Source organism: Scyliorhinus torazame, chromosome 16, assembly GCF_047496885.1.
Source record: "Scyliorhinus torazame isolate Kashiwa2021f chromosome 16, sScyTor2.1, whole genome shotgun sequence".
NCBI lineage: Eukaryota > Metazoa > Chordata > Chondrichthyes > Carcharhiniformes > Scyliorhinidae > Scyliorhinus > Scyliorhinus torazame.
Window position 1 is genome coordinate 97,807,984 of NC_092722.1, and position 16,929 is coordinate 97,824,912.

General features: G+C 49.8%; 1 protein-coding gene across 1 annotated transcript in view; it reads left to right on the top strand.

Moving 5' to 3' along the window:
* LOC140392393 (DPY30 domain-containing protein 1-like) overlaps positions 1–16,929 on the top strand; it is a 187,322-nt gene that overhangs the window by 18,543 nt on the left and 151,850 nt on the right. Inside the window, exon 2 of the mRNA XM_072477679.1 lies at positions 4,828–4,988. Coding sequence (XP_072333780.1) covers positions 4,842–4,988 — 147 coding nt within the window. The 5' untranslated portion in view covers positions 4,828–4,841. The remainder of the gene's footprint in view (positions 1–4,827; positions 4,989–16,929) is intronic.

The following is a 16,929-nucleotide window of genomic DNA, read 5'->3' on the forward strand; positions in this document are numbered from 1 at the left end:
CTGGGTCTCCCAGAAGGAGTGGAGGGGGCCGATGCCGCGGCATATGCGGGCACAATGATCGGGACGCTGATGGGTGCGGAGGCCCCCCCGGGATTGCTGGAGCTGGAAGGGGCGCACCGAGTGCTGGCGAGGAAGCCCAAGGCAAATGAGCCGCCAAGGGCGATGGTGGTGAGATTTCACCGGTTTACGGACAGAGCGAGGGTCCTGAAATGGGCCAAGAAGGAGCGGAACAGCAAGTGTGACAATGCAGAGATCAGAATATACCCGGACTGGAGCACGGAGGTCGCTAAGCGGAGAGCGGGTTTCAACCGGGCCAAAGCAGTGCTGAATCGGAAAGGAGTGAAATTTGGAATGTTGCAGCCAGCGCGACTGTGGGTTACACATAATGGCCAAGACCACTACTTTGAAACGCCCGAAGAGGCGTGGACCTTTAGACTAACTGAAAAGTTGGACTCTAATTGAGGGTTTGTGTGGGAGGGGGGTGTTTCAGGGTTGAAGTATGATGGTTGTTGTATATAGGGGGTCAACCACGCGCTGGAAATGCTATATGGGCTGGGGGAGGGAGACAAGGCCACGACAGGAGCTGCGCCATAGGGGGCGGGGCAGGCTCTGGAAAGCGCGGGGTTTTTTTCCCGCGCGCGGCAAGAAAGGCGGGAAGGGGAACGAAGGAATGTACATTGATTGGGAGACTCCCACACGGGGGGGTCAAAGAGATGGCGGGGGAAGCCGGGGTCAGCAGGTGTCAGCTGACTTACGGGAGGGATATGGGGGGAGCAAAAAAGCTAGACGGGGATCTAGCGGGGGGGAGGGGAGGGGGTGAAGAGGTGAGGGGGTGTATTGAAAGGTACTTGGAGGCGAACGACAATGGGGAGGTGCGAGTGGGGGTGGTATGGGAGGCGGTGATCAGGGGAGAGCTGATCTCCATCAGGGCTCATAGGGAGAAAACAGAGGGCATGGAAAGGGAGAGGTTAGTGGGGGAGATCTTGCGAGTGGTCAGGAGATAAGCAGAGGCCCCGGAGGAAGGATTACTTGGGGAAAGGCGATGGCTCCAGACGGAGTTTGACCTGCTGACCACGGGCAAGGCGGAGGCACAGTGGAGGAAGGCGCAGGGGGCGACCTACGAGTACGGGGAAAAGGCTAGTCGGATGCTGGCGCACCAGCTCCGTAAGAGGGCGGCAGCGAGGGAAATAGGGGGAATCAAAGATGGAAGGGGAGCCAAGGTTCGAAGTGCAACAAAAATAAATAAAGTATTTAAGGCCTTCTATGAAGAGCTGTATAGATCCCAGCCGCCAGGGGGGGAAGGGGGGATGAGACGATTCCTGGACCAGCTGAGGTTCCCGAGGGTGGAGGAGCAAGAGGCGGTGGGTTTGGGGGCACCAATTGGGTTGGAGGAGTTGAGTAAGGGTTTGGGGAGCATGCAGGCGGGGAAGGCCCCGGGGCCGGATGGGTTCCCGGTGGAGTTCTACAGAAAATATGTGGACCTGCTGGCCCCGCTACTAGTGCGGACCTTTAACGAGGCAAGAGAGGAGGGAACCCTGCCCCAGACAATGTCGGAGGTGACAATCTCCTTGATTCTAAAGAGAGACAAGGATCCACTGCAATGTGGATCGTACAGGCCGATTTCGCTCCTCAATGTGGATGCTAAGCTATTGGCAAAAGTATTGTCCACCAGGATTGGGGACTGTGTCCCGGGGGTGATTCATGAGGACCAAACGGGATTCGTAAAGGGCAGGCAGTTAAATACCAATGTGCGAAAGCTCTTAAACGTGATAATGATAACATCGGAGGAGGGAGAGGCGGAGTTAGTGGCAGCTATGGACTTGGAAAAAGCCTTTGACCGAGTGGAGTGGGAGTACCTCTGGGAGGTATTGCGCAGGTTTGGGTTCGGGGGAGTGTTTATCAGATGGGTTAAGCTCCTTTACAGCGCCCCGGTGGCGAGTGTAGTGACGAACCGGCGGAGGTCGGAGTACTTTCGGCTGTACCGAGGGACGCAGCAGGGGTGCCCCCTGTCCCCCCGTTTGCATTGGCGATCGAACCCTTGGCCATATCACTTAGGGAGTCTAATAAATGGAGGGGGATAGTCCACGGGGGAGAAGAGCATCGGGTATCGCTCTAGGCGGATGACCTGCTGCTATACGTGGCGGACCCAATGGAGGGGATGGTGGAGGTCATGCAGACTCTGACGGAGTTTGGGGAGTTCTCGGGCAACAAGCTTTAATGTAGGGAAGAGTGAGCTTTTTGTATTACAGGCAGGGGACCAAGAAAGAGAGATAGGGGACCTACCGCTGAGGAGGGCGGAGAGGAGTTTTCGGTATCTGGGGATCCAGATAGCCAGGAGTTGGGGGGGCCCTACATAAACTGAATTTGACGAGGTTGGTGGAGCAAATGGAGGACGATTTTAAAAGATGGGACATGCTCCCGCTCTCGCTGGCGGGTAGGGTGCAGTCGGTCAAAATGGTGGTCCTTCCGAGGTTTCTGTTTGTGTTTCAGTGCCTCCCCATCGTGATCACCAAGGGCTTCTTCAAGAGAGTAGGTAGGAGTATTATGGGGTTTGTGTGGGCAAATAAGACCCTGAGGGTTAGGAGCGGGTTCCTGGAATGCAATAGGGACAGAGGAGGGAACCTAGGGAGCTACTACTGGGCAGCAAACGTGGCGATGATCCGCAAGTGGGTCATGGAGGGAGAGGGGGCGGCATGGAAGAGGATGGAAATGGCGTCCTGTAAAGGAACAAGCCTTGGGGGCATTGGTAACGGCACCGCTGCCGCTCTAGCCGACAAAATACACCACAGGCCCGGTGGTGGCGGAAACACTAAGGATCTGGGGCCAGTGGAGAAGGCACAGGTGTGCAACGGGAGCATCAGTGTGGTCCCCGATCAGGGGTAACCACCGGTTTGTCCCGGGGAAGATGGACGGGGGGTTCCAAGGCTGGCATCGGGCGGGGATTAGAAGAATGGGGGACCTGTTCATTGACGGGACATTTGCGAGCCATGGGGCACTGGCAGAGAAGTTTGAGTTACCCCTGGGAAATGCCTTTAGATATATGCAGGTGAGGGCTTTTGTGAGGCGACAGGTGAGGGAATTTCCGTTGCTCCCGGCACAAGAAGTTCAAGATAGGGTGATCTCGGGGGTATGGGTCGGGGAGGGCAAGGTGTCGGAAATACACCAAGAGATGAAAGAAGAGGGGGAAGCGCTAGTAGAAGAGTTGAAAGGTAAATGGGAGGAGGAGCTGGGGGAGGAGATTGTGGAAGGGCTATGGGCTGACGCCCTGGGTAGGGTTAATACCTCCTCCTCGTGTGCCAGGCTCAGTCTGATACAATTTAAGGTGGTTCACAGAGCGCATTTGACGAGGGCGAGGTTGAGTAGGTTCTTTGGGGTAGAGGATAGATGTGAAAGATGTTCAGGGAGCCCGGCGAACCATGTCCATATGTTTTGGTCATGCCCGGCATTGGAGGGGTACTGGAGAGGAGTGGCGGGAGTAACATCCCAGGTGGTCAAGCCAAGCTGGGGGCTAGCAATATTTGGAGTAGTGGATGAGCCTGGAGTACAGGAGGTGAAAGAGGCCGGCATTCTGGCCTTTGCGTCCCTAGTAGCCCGGCGAAGGGTCTTGCTATTGTGGAAGGAGGCGAAGCCCCCTAACCTGGAGGCCTGGATAAACGACATGGCGGGGTTCATAAAATTGGAGAGGATTAAGTTTGCTTTGAGAGGGTCTGCGCAGGGGTTCCACAGGCGGTGGCAACCGTTCCTAGAATATCTCGCAGAGTGTTAGAGGAAGGTTGGTCAGCAGCAGCAGCAAATCTGGGTGGGGGGAGGAGGGAGGGAGGGGGGAACGAGAGATTGTTTGAGGGGATGGACGAGCAGGAGATGGCATGGAGGGTGGAGAGAAATGGCATGTGCGGCCAGTGTATAAAGAGCCAGTGTATAAAGTTATGTAAATATACCTTCTTGCCATGTATATATCTTGCTCACGGTGATTTTGTGTTATTTTGTTACGGGGGGTGGGGGGGGGGGGGGGGGGAGTTATTGTTTGTAAGGGGAAAACATTGTGTTGTTAAAAACCTTTAATAAAAATATTTTTTTTTAAAATGATTGCTTCTAAACACTTAATTATTTACGTATAGATGGCAAATGAAACATTGTTATGATTGCTGGAGATTCCCTGGAGAGTGGATAATTTAATGGGAGTTAAGCATGTCATGGAACTTAGTGGGATACCAATTATGAAATTAATGGGAGGATCCAGGTCTGCTTGTAGTTTTGCAGTTTGATGTAGGATTTTAAGTTGTACAGCAGTTTTGCCAAATGCTACTAGGATGAGCAGAAATGTACTGGAACTGCTCTTGAAAGGCCCTTTCTCTCCAAAGGTCTCTACATAGCTGAACAAGTAAACCTATTTGATAACTATTTACAAGTGGCATTTGAACTGTATTGGGTTTCTTAATTGGATTTTGCAGGAGGCAACGTTTTTCCTTTTGTTTAAGAACTGTTTAACTGATAATTGTAAACCTATTTTCTTTGATGTTAACGTGGTTAATTCTGTGTTTAAATTAAAGTTTGTTTTTAACATAAAAGATACCTCTTGGACAGTCACCACACCTGGGTGAAGTATCCTTTCCTCACAGTTTTACAAATGGAAAAAATGTTTGGATTCTTGTCCAGCATCCAAATAAATGTTGGGGTTTAGTCTGGTATCCTAACAATGTCCAGGGTATGATGCATGTCCCTGCCTTTGTATTGATAATTTTGATGTTTGGTGTGGACAATTCTGCGGATTTGAGCCATTTTTTATAGGGTACTGTTTTTGCAGTCTCTGATATCATTACCTGACAGTCTCTCAGCAGGAGATGGATTCAAATTATCTCAGGGTTGTTTTGGGTGACTGCCTGACAGAAGGTTTGGCAGAGGTGGCAGAGCATCGACCGATTGACCCTATTGAATATCTGGCATACTGGCTGTATAAGTACCGAGAAAACATCGACTTAGCACTACAGGTGAGATTGGTGATTTTCATTGCATACCAGGACTACGAACTGAATTTTTTCTTCCCTCTTCTTGCATCATTCCCTTTGTCCTCACTGTCTCCTTGAAGGAAGCTGTGACTCGTGGAGAAAAAGCAGTTCTCAAGAGCCAGTACTGATGGATGGCTGATGGAGGGCAAGCACCTGTACAGCTATTCTCTCTGGCCCATCCTCATGTAACTGTGGTCCTTCCAGTAATTCACTGTGGCCAGCCCTGTGATTGTCTCTGGGCTTTGCACCCACAGCCCTCTCCAGCGACCCAGGTTTGTAGGGCGTTGGATACCATTCAAGTCTTAATGAAGCCTGTGCAGTCTTAACTGGGTTAACTGAATGTACTTATTAACAACAAGAACTATGGACATGTATACAAGTTCACACTAAAAACTGTCTCCTAAAAACTGTCTCCATGTTTGCTTGTGCGCACGGCTCTATCCAACACAAAACTGACCTCTAGGTATGGGTCTCTTGTATCACTGTCAGTGGCACTGTCATCATTCTCATGTTAACTTTATAAGTACAAAGTCTTACAACACCAGGTTAAAGTCCAACAGGTTTGTTTCGATGTCACTGGCTTTCAGAGCGCTGCTCCTTCCTCGGGTGAATGAAGAGGTATGTTCCAGAAACATATATATAGACAAATTCAAAGATGCCAAACAATGCTTGGAATGTGACCATTAGCAGTTGATTAAATCTTTACAGATCCAGAGATGGGGTAACCCCAGATTAAAGAGGTGTGAATTGTGTCAAGCCAGGACAGTTGGTAGGATTTTGCAGGCCAGATGGTGGGGGATGAATGTAATGCGACGTGAATCCCAGGTCCCGGTTGAGGCCGCACTCATGTGTGCGGAACTTGGCTATAAGTTTCTGCTCGGCAATTCTGCATTGTCGCGCGTCCTGAAGGCCGCCTTGGAGAACGCCTACCCGGAGATCAGAGGCTGAATGCCCTTGACTGCTGAAGTGTTCCTTGACTGGAAGGGAACATTCCTGCCTGGTTCCAGAAACATGTATATGATGTCCCGAAGTGAGGTACATTAGCGAGACCATGCAGAGGCTGCGACAACTAATGAACAGACATCGCGCGACAATCACCAGGCAGGAATGTTCCCTTCCAGTCGGGGAACACTTCAGCAGTCAAGGGCATTCAGCCTCTGATCTCCGGGTAAGCGTTCTCCAAGGCGGCCTTCAGGACGCGCGACAACGCAGAATCGCCGAGCAGAAGCTTATAGTCAAGTTTCGCACACATGAGTGCGGCCTCAACCGGGACCTGGGATTCATGTCGCAATACGTTCATCCCCCACCATCTGGCCTGCAAAATCCTACCAACTGTCCTGGCTTGACACAGGTGGATACAGAACTGGCTAGGCCATAGAAGGCAGAGAGTAGCAATGGAAGGATGCTTTTCTAATTGGAGGGCTGTGACCAGTGGTGTTCCACAGGGATCAGTGCTGGGGCCTTTGCTGTTTGTAGTATATATAAATGATTTGGAGGAAAATGTAACTGGTCTGATTAGTAAGTTTGCAGACGACACAAAGGTTGGTGGAATTGCAGATAGCGATGAGGACTGTCGGAGGATACAGCAGGATTTAGATTGTTTGGAGACTTGGGCGGAGAGATGGCAGATGGAGTTTAATCCGGACAAATGTGAGGTAATGCATTTTGGAAGGTCTAATGCAGGTAGGGAATATATGGTGAATGGTAGAACCCTCAAGAGTATTGAAAGTCAAAGAGATCTAGGAGTACAGGTCCATGGGTCACTGAAAGGGGCAACACAGGTGGAGAAGGTAGTCAAGAAGGCATATGGCATGCTTGCCTTCATTGGCCGGGGCATTGAGTATAAGAATTGGCAAGTCATGTTGCAGCTGTATAGAACCTTAGTTAGGCCACACTTGGAGTATAGTGTTCAATTCTGGTCGCCACACTACCAGAAGGATGTGGAGGCTTTAGAGAGGGTGCAGAAGAGATTTACCAGAATGTTGCCTGGTATGGAGGGCATTAGCTATGAGGAGCGGTTGAATAAACTCGGTTTGTTCTCACTGGAACGAAGGAGGTTGAGGGGAGACCTGATAGAGGTATACAAAATTATGAGGGGCATAGACAGAGTGGATAGTCAGAGGCTTTTCCCCAGGGTAGAGGGGTCAATTACTAGGGGGCATAGGTTTAAGGTGAGAGGGGCAAGGTTTAGAGTAGATGTACGAGGCAAGTTCTTTACGCAGAGGGTAGTAGGTGCCTGGAACTCGCTACCGGAGGAGGTGGTGGAAGCAGGGACGATAGTGACATTTAAGGGGCATCTTGACAAATACATGAATAGGATGGGAATAGAGGGATACGGACCCAGGAAGTGTAGAAGATTGTAGTTTAGTCAGGCAGCATGGTCGGCACGGGCTTGGAGGGCCGAAGGGCCTGTTCCTGTGCTGTACATTTCTTTGTTCTTTTGACACAATTCACATCTCTTTAACCTGGGGTTACCCCATCTCTGGATCTGTAAAGATTTAATCACCTGCTGATGCTCGCTTTCCAAGCATTGTCTGGCATCTTTGAATCTGTCTATATATATATATGTTTCTGGAACATACCTCTTCATTCACCTGAGGAAGGAGCAGCGCCGAAAGCTAGTGACATCGAAACAAACCTGTTGGATTTGAACCTGGTGTTGTAAGACTTCTTACTGTGCTCACCCTAGTCCAACGGCGGCATCTCCACATCATCATTATTATGGGGCGGCGAATGTGGACAAGGTGCGGCAGCGGTGGGAAGGAGAAGGGGTAGTGTGGGTTAGGATGGAGGAGGAATCTTGTAAGCGATCTAGTTTGAGGGCTATGGTGATGGCAGCATTGCCAATGGCTCCGAGTAGATATTCAGGGAGTCCTGTGGTGCAGTCCAAGGTGAAGATCTGGAATCAGCTGAGGAGGCATTTTAGGGTGGAAGGGATGTCGGTGCTAACGCCGCTGTGCGAGAATCATGGGTTTGAGCCGGGGGGGGAATGGATAGTGTATACAGGAGGTGGAGGGAAGTGGGGCTGGTCAAGGTGAGGGATTTGTATTTGGAGGAAGGGTTCACCAGTCTGGAGGAGCTAAGGGAGAGGGTAGAGCTGCCGAGGGGTAGTGAGTTCAGGTATCTACAGGTTAGGAACTTTGCACAAAAGGTCTGGAAGGGGTTCCCTCCCTAGATTGCCGGGATACACCCTGCTGGAGCGACTGCTGCTTCCGGATGTGGAAGGGGAGGGAAGAATTGGGGATATATATAAGTGGCTGGGGGAACAGGGAGGCGAGCGGGTGGTGAAGATCAAGGAGAAATGGGAAGCGGAGTTGGGAATGGAGATCAATTGGGGAGTATGGAGTGAGACACTGCGAAGGGTAAACGGGCCTCCTCTTGTGCAGGGATGAGCCTGATACAGTTTAAGGTGGTGCACAAGGTGCATATGACTCGGGGCGAGAATGAGTGGGTTCTTTCAGGGGGTAGCAGTTGAGTGTGAGAGGTGTGGGCGGCGCCCAGCGAATCATGCGCACATGTTTTGGGGTTGTGAAAAATTGGGAAGATTCTGGGCGGGAGTGTTCGCGGTCTTAGCCAGGAAAGTGGAGGAGGGAGTGGACCCAGATCCTTTGGTGGCGATATTTGAGGTTTCAGAGAAGCCGGAGCTCATGGAGAGGAGGAAGGCCGATGTCTTGGCCTTCACCTCTCTGATTGCACGGCGACAAATTTTGCTGGAGTGGCGGTCGGCATCGCCACCGGGTGTAGCAACATGGTTGGGTGACCTGTATGACTTCCTGCAGTACGAGAAGATAAAGTATGAGTTAAGGAGCTCAGCAGGGGAGTTTGAGAAAAGGTGGGGATGCTTGTGACCGTGTTGATCAGCTGTTCGTTGCAGGGGACGTGGGGGGTGGGTGATGGGGAGGGGGGTGAAAAAGGAAAAAAATCTGTACAAGCTGTATACTTGATTGTTGGGAAGAATGTTTCCCAGGGTGTTCTTTTGCTGTAACCTACTTTGATACAAGTTTGAATAAAATGCGTTTGTAAAAAAAAAAGAGCGTGAAGAGAGAGACGGACTTCAGAGAAGAGCGCAGAGAGAGAGAGGGCGAGACTTCAATAAAGAGCGCGGAGAGAGACACGCAAGACTTCAATAAAGAGCGCAGAGAGAGAAAGGGCGGGACTTCAATAAAGAGTGCGGAGCGAGAGACCAAGACTTCAATAAACAGGGCAGAGAGACGGGCGAGACTTCGATAAAGAGCACGGCGAGAGAGAGAGGCGGAACTTCAATAAAGAGCCCGGAGAGAGAGAGAGGACGAGACTTCAATAAAGAGCGCGGAGAGAGAGAGGCGAGCCTTCAGTAAAGAGCACGGAGAGAGAGGGCTAGACTCCAATAAAGAGTGCGGAGAGAGAGAGGCGGGCCTTCAGTAAAGAGCGCAGAGAGAGAGAGGCAGGACATCAATAAAGAGCGCAGAGAGAGACACGCAAGACTTCAATAAAGAGTGCGGAGCGAGAGACCAAGACTTCAATAAACAGGGCAGAGAGACAGGGGCGAGACTTCAATAAAGAGCGCGGAGAGACACAGGCGAGACTTCGATAAAGAGCACGGCGAGAGAGAGAGGCGGAACTTCAATAAAGAGCCCGGAGAGAGAGAGAGAGAGGGCGAGACTTCAGTAAAGAGCGCGGAGAGAGAGGGAGAGACTTCAGTAAAGAGCACGGAGGGAGAGATAAGGCGGGCCTTCAATAAAGAGCGGGGAGAGAGAGAGGGGCGAGACTGCAGTAGAGAGCGTGGAGAGAGAAAGGACGAGACTTCAATAAAGAGCGCAGAGAGAGCGGTGAAACTTCAGTAAAGAGCGCAGAGAGAGAGGGGCGGGACTTCAATAAAGAGCGCGGAGGAGAGAGGCAAAACTTCAATAAAGAGTGCGGAGAGAGGGCAAGACTTCAATAAAGAGCGCAAAGAGAGAGGAACGAGACATCAATAAAGAGCATGGAGAGAAATGGCGAGACTTCAATAAAGAGCGCGGCGAGAGAGGAACAAGACTTCAATACAGAGCACGGAGAGAGAGGGCGATACTTCAATAAAGAGCGCGGAGAGAGAGAAGGCGAGACTTCAATAAAGAGCGCAAAGAGAGTGAGTGGGCGAGACTTCAATATAGAGCGCAGAGAGAGAGGGTGAGACTTCAATAAAGAGCGCAGAAAGAGCGAGTCAAGACTTCAATATAGAGCGCAGAGAGAGAGGGTGAGACTTCAATAAAGAGCGCGGAAAGAGCGAGTCGAGACTTCAATAAAGAGCGTGGACAGAGAGCGGCGAGACTTCAATAAAGAGCGCGGAAAGAGCGAGTCGAGACTTCAATAAAGAGCGCGGACAGAGAGTGGCGAGACTTCAATAAAGAGCACGGAGAGCGAGTCGAGACTTCAATATAGAGCGCAGAGAGAGAGCGGCGAGACTTCAATAAAGAGCACGGAAAGAGCGAGTCGAGACTTCAATAAAGAGCGCGGACAGAGAGTGGCGAGACTTCAATAAAGAGCGCGAAGAGAGTGAGTGGGCGAGACTTCAATATAGAGCGCAGAGAGAGCGGGTGAGACTTCAATAAAGAGAGCGGAGAGACAGGGTGAGACTTCAATAAAGAGCGCGGAGAGAAAGAGAGGGCGAGACTTCAATAAAGAGCACGGAGAGCGAGTCGAGACTTCAATAAAGACCGCGGACAGAGAGAGGCGAGACTTCAATAAAGAGAGCGGAGAGACAGGGTGAGACTTCAATAAAGAGCGCAAAGAGAGTGAGTGGGCGAGACTTCAATATAGAGCGCGGAGAGAGCGGGTGCGACTTCAATAAAGAGAGCGGAGAGACAGGGTGAGACTTCAATAAAGAGCGCGGAGAGAAAGAGAGGGCGAGACTTCAATAAAGAGCGCGGAGAGAGAGAGGGTGAGACTTCAATAAGGAGCGTGGAGAGAGAGGGCGGGTCTTCAATACAGAGCACGGAGAGAGAGGGCGAGACTTCAATACAGAGCACGGAGAGAGAGGGCGAGACTTCAATAACGGGCATGGAGAGAAATGGCGAGACTTCAATAAAGAGTGCGGCGAGAGAGGAACAAGACTTCAATACAGAGCACGGAGAGAGAGGGCGAGACTTTAATAAAGAGCGCGGAAAGAGAGAGGCGGGACTTCAATAAGGAGCGCGGAGAGAGGGATGCGATACTTCAATAAAGAGCGCGGAGAGAGAGAAGGCGAGACTTCAATAAAGAGCGCAAAGAGAGTGAGTGGGCGAGACTTCAATATAGAGCGCAGAGAGAGAGGGTGAGACTTCAATAAAGAGCGCGGAAAGAGCGAGTCGAGGCTTCAATAAAGAGCGCGGACAGAGAGCGACGAGACTTCAATAAAGAGCACGGAGAGCGAGTCGAGACTTCAATATAGAGCGCAGAGAGAGAGGGTGAGACTTCAATAAAGAGCACGGAAAGAGCGAGTCGAGACTTCAATAAAGAGCGCGGACAGAGAGTGGCGAGACTTCAATAAAGATCACGGAGAGCGAGTCGAGACTTCAATAAAGAGCGCGGACAGAGAGAGGCGAGACTTCAATAATGAGAGCGGAGAGACAGGGTGAGACTTCAATAAAGAGCGCAAAGAGAGTGAATGGGCGAGACTTCAATATAGAGCGCGGAGAGAGCGGGTGAGACTTCAATAAAGAGAGCGGAGAGACAGGGTGAGACTTCAATAAAGAGCGCGGAGAGAAAGAGAGGGCGAGACTTCAATAAAGAGCGCGGAGAGAGAGAGGGTGAGACTTCAATAAGGAGCGTGGAGAGAGAGGGCGGGTCTTCAATACAGAGCACGGAGAGAGAGGGCGAGACTTCAATACAGAGCACGGAGAGAGAGGGCGAGACTTCAATAACGGGCATGGAGAGAAATGGCGAGACTTCAATAAAGAGCGCGGCGAGAGAGGAACAAGACTTCAATACAGAGCACGGAAAGAGAGAGGCGAGACTTCAATAAGGAGCGCGGAGAGAGGGATGCGATACTTCAATAAAGAGCGCGGAGAGAGAGAAGGCGAGACTTCAATAAAGAGCGCGAAGAGAGTGAGTGGGCGAGACTTCAATATAGAGCGCAGAGAGAGAGGGTGAGACTTCAATAAAGAGCGCGGAAAGAACGAGTCGAGACTTCAATAAAGAGCGCGGACAGAGAGCGGCGAGACTTCAATAAAGAGCACGGAGAGCGAGTCGAGACTTCAATAAAGACCGCGGACAGAGAGAGGCGAGACTTCAATAAAGAGAGCGGAGAGACAGGGTGAGACTTCAATAAAGAGCGCAAAGAGAGTGAGTGGGCGAGACTTCAATATAGAGCGCGGAGAGAGCGGGTGCGACTTCAATAAAGAGAGTGGAGAGACAGGGTGAGACTTCAATAAAGAGCGCGGAGAGAAAGAGAGGGCGAGACTTCAATAAAGAGCGCGGAGAGAGAGAGGGTGAGACTTCAATAAGGAGCGTGGAGAGAGAGGGCGGGACTTCAATAAAGAGCGGGGAGAGAGAGAGAGGGGCGATACTTCAATAAAGAGCGCAGAGAGACGGGCAAATCTTCAACACAGCACGGAGAGAGGGACGGGTCTTCAATAAAGAGCGGGGAGAGAGAGGGGCAATACTTCAGTAAAGAGCGCGGAGAGAGAAGGGCAAGACTTCAATAAAGAGTGCGCAGAGAGAGAGGGGCGAGAATTCAGTAAAGAGTGCGGAAAGAGGAGGGTGAGACTTCAATATCAAGCGTGGAGAGAGAGCGAGGACGAGACTTCAATGCAGAGCGCAGCGAGAGAGAAAAGGTGAGACTTCAATAAAGAGCGCGGAGAGAGAGAGAGGGCGAGATTTCAATAAAGAACACGGAGAGAGAGAGAGGGCGAGACTTCAATAATGAGCGCCGAGAGAGAGGCGAGACTTCAGTAAAGACCGTGGAGGGAGAGAGAGGGCGAGATTTCAATAAAGAGCGCGGAGAGAGAGGGCGACGCTTCAATAAAGAGCACGGAAATAAAGAGGCAAGACTTCAGTAAAGACCGCGGAGAGAGAGGGCGAGACTTCAATAAAGAGGCTGAGAGAGAGGGCGAGACTTCAATAAAGAGCGTGGAGAGAGAGAGGGTGAGACTTCAATAAAGAGCGTGGAGAGAGAAGGCGGGACTTCAATAAAGAGCGGGGAGAGAGAGAGAGGGGCGATACTTCAGTAAAGAGCGCGGAGAGACAGGGGCGAATCTTCAACACAGAGCACGGAGAGAGGGATGGGTCTTCAATAAAGAGCGGGGAGAGAGAGAGAGGGGCGATACTTCAGTAAAGAGCGCGGAGAGAGAAGGGCAAGACTTCAATAAAGAGCGTGGAGAGAGAGAGGGGGCGAGACTTCAATAAAGAGCGCGGAGAGAGAGAGCAGCAAGACTTCAATAAAGAGCGTGGAGAGAGAGGAGCGGGACTTCAATAAAGAGCACGGAGAAAGAGAGGTGAGACTTCTGTAAACAGCACGGACAGAGAGGCGAGACTTCAATAAAGAGAGGGGAGATCGAGGAGCGAGACCTCAGTAAAGAGCGCAAAGACAGAGGCGAGACTTCAATAACGAGCGCGGAGAGAAAGAGAGGGCGAGACTTCAATAAAGAGGGTGGTGAGAGAGGAACGGGACTTCAATAAAGAGCACGGACAGAGAGAGGCGAGACTTCAATAAAGAGAGCGGAGAGAGAGGACGAGACTTCAATAAAGAGGGCGGAGAGAGAGGGGCGGGACTTCAGTAAAGAGTGCGGAGGAGAGAGTGGCGAGACTTCAATAAAGAGCGCGGAGAGAGAGGACGAGACTTCAATAAAGAGGGCGGAGAGAGAGGACGAGACTTCAATAAAGAGGGCGGAGAGAGAGGGTCGGGACTTCAGTAAAGAGTGCGGAGGAGAGAGTGGCGAGACTTCAATAAAGAGCGCGGAGAGAGAGGACGAGACTTCAATAAAGAGGGCGGAGAGAGAGAGCAGTAAGACTTCAATAAAGAGCGCGGAGAGAGAGGGCGAGACCTCAATAAAGAGCGCGGAGAGAGAGGACGAGACTTCAATAAAGAGGGTGGAGAGAGAGGGGCTGGACTTCAATAAAGAGTGCGGAGGGGAGAGTGGCGAGACTTCAATAAAGAGCACGGAGAGAGAGGACAAGACTTCAATAAAGAGGCTGGAGAGAGAGAGCAGCAAGACTTCAATAAAGAGCGCGGAGAGAGAGGGCGAGACTTCAATGAAGAGCGCGGAGAGAGAGGACGAGACTTCAATAAAGAGGGCAGTGAGAGAGGGTGGGACTTCAATAAAGAGTGCGGGGGAGAGAGCCAAGACTTCAATAAAGAGCGCGGGGGAGAGAGCCAAGACTTCAATACAGATCGCGGAGAGAGAGAGGGCGAGACTTTAATAAAGCGCAGAGAGAGCGAGGCAAGACTTCAATACGGAGCACGGAGAGAGAGTGCCGATACTTCAATAAAGAGCATGAACAGAGATGGGCGTGACTTCAATAAAAAGAGAAGGGTGGGACTTCAATAAAGAGCGCGGAGTGAGCGAGGCAAGACTTCAATAAAGACAGAGAGAGGCGAGACTTCAATAAAGAGCTCGGAGAGAGTGGGGCGTGTTTTTGAAAACTCACCACTATTCTTAGAAGTCCCCCTATACCAAAAAGGGCCGACATTGTAAATGGTGAACAGGGATTCTCACTCCCTGACTCTGATGCAGGCTTCAGTGGGTGCTATTCAGGTCAAACTATGTTTTCAAGTTATCCCCCGGTATAACCCATACCTTCACCGAAGATTTCATCCAATTACCACTTCGTAGCATCGGGTCCCGCATTACTAAGTAAGTAAAGTAGACTTTGGAATAACCACTATTTCAGGTTAAATTAAGCTATTTTATTATTATATTTTTTATTTTAAAAGCTGCAAATACTTTCTTTACAGAAAGGAAAAAGATCTTGCTTCTGGATTATTCTGGTTGGTTGAAGGAACCTTCAGGCCCAACTCGACAATCAATCTTCTTTTTAAAATCTGGTCTTCTTTAGATGTATTCGCTGATGAGCTCAGTTGCTGTGTCTTATCTTTCCCATGTACCGAACTGTAAGAGCTGACTGGCTATCTCTGAGCTGACTCTGCCTACTCTTTAAATTGTAGTCTTCCTTAGATGTATTAGCTATTTTAGCTCGGCTGCTTTGCCCTGTCCCTTTCCCATGACCAAGCTGACTGTTACCTGATTCTGAGCTGCTTGTTCCTTCTCTGCTTCTCTCTCTCTCCCTCTGAGTTCTGGTTCTGGTCTGGTCTCTAGGTTTATATATTTTTCTAACAGTTATCTAGTTTTTAAACTTTATTGTAAAGTAACTTTTATCACTTTGATTGTAAAAAGTATCTTTGATCTAAACATTCTAATCCAACCAAGTACTCATTTTGACATGACCTCAGCTCTCAGGTCTCTGATTACATTGTTTCCTTTGTGATGTTCAAAAATGCTTTGACTTCAAGAGGTGTTAATTTTGGTTTGGTTCCTGTCATTTCTATAGTTTAATTTTCCAATTGTGTCCCCAGCTCATAATTTTGACTTTGATTTTGGCTTTGAATTATGTTTCTCTAGACTGATAGTCTCCAGTTTTCTTTAATTTCCTGGTATTAGCAAAATTTCACACCTAGAATTATCACCAAATTCAACTGCCCTTTCCAGACGCTTAATAAGATAGTTACTTTCAATGAGGGTGTGAGCCATTGTTTTTGGCTTCATTCAAAATCCTGTTCGTCTTGTTTGCTGAGCCTGCTTGACCAAGGATATCTGCATTTTACAATCCTGCTCTTTGCAGCTGCTGTTAACCCTTTGTGGGATCTTGCCCTTTATTCTCTCATGTTTCTCTCAGACCAGATATTGCCAAACTTCCATGTTTCAAATGACACATCTTTCCATATTTTCAATAACAGGCGAGGCTTCAATAAAGAGCGCGGAGACAGGGGCGAGACTTCAGTAAAGAGAGAGAGTGGTGAGACTTCAGTAAAGAGCGCAGAGACAAGGGCTCGACTTCAGTAAAGAGCGCGGAGAGTGAGAGAGGGCGGAACTTCAATAAAGAGCGTGGCGAGAAAGGGCGAGACTTCAATAAAGAGCGCGGAGAGAGAGGGGCGGGATTTCAATAAAGAGCGCGCGGAGAGAGCGAGTTGAGACTTCAATAAAGGGGGAGGCAAGACTTCAATAAAGAGAGCAGAGAGAGATGAGCGAGACTTAAGTAAAGAGCGCGGAGACGGGCGAGACTTCAGTAAAGAGCACAGAGAGACAGGGGCAAGACTTCAATAAAGAGCACCGAGAGAGAGAGTGGCGAGACTTCAGTAAAAAGCGTGGAGAGAGAGGCGGGTATTCAATAAAGAGCGCGGAGAGAGAGAGAGGGCAAGACTTCAATAAAGAGCGTGGAGAGAGAGAGGCGGGCCTTCAGTAAAGAGCGCGGACAGAGAGATAGGTGGAGAAACCAAGGACAAAATTCAAACGGGACAGCAGAGAAAAATATTGGGAGCAAGACAAGCATTGTGAAAAAGACAAACTTAAAAGGCTCTGTGTCTTAATGCATGGAGCATTTGCAATAAAGTGGATGAACTAACTGCGCAATAGATATAAATGGGTATGATATAATTGGGATTACGGAGGCATGGCTGCAGGGTGTACAGGGATGGGAACTGAATGTCCCAGGGTTCTCAGTATTTAGGAAGGACAGGCAGAAAAGAAAAGGTGCTGGCGTGGCACTGCTGGTTAAAAAGGAAATTAACACAATAGTGAGAAAGGACATTAGCTCTGACAATGTGGAATCTGTATGGGTAGAGTTGAGAAATACCAAGGGACAAAAAACATCAGTGGGTGTCATATATAGAACCCCAACCTGCACTGGTGAGTTTGGGAATGGCATTAAACAAGAAATTAGAGATGCATGTAATAAAGGAATAATGGTGATCATGGGTGATTTTAATCTTCAC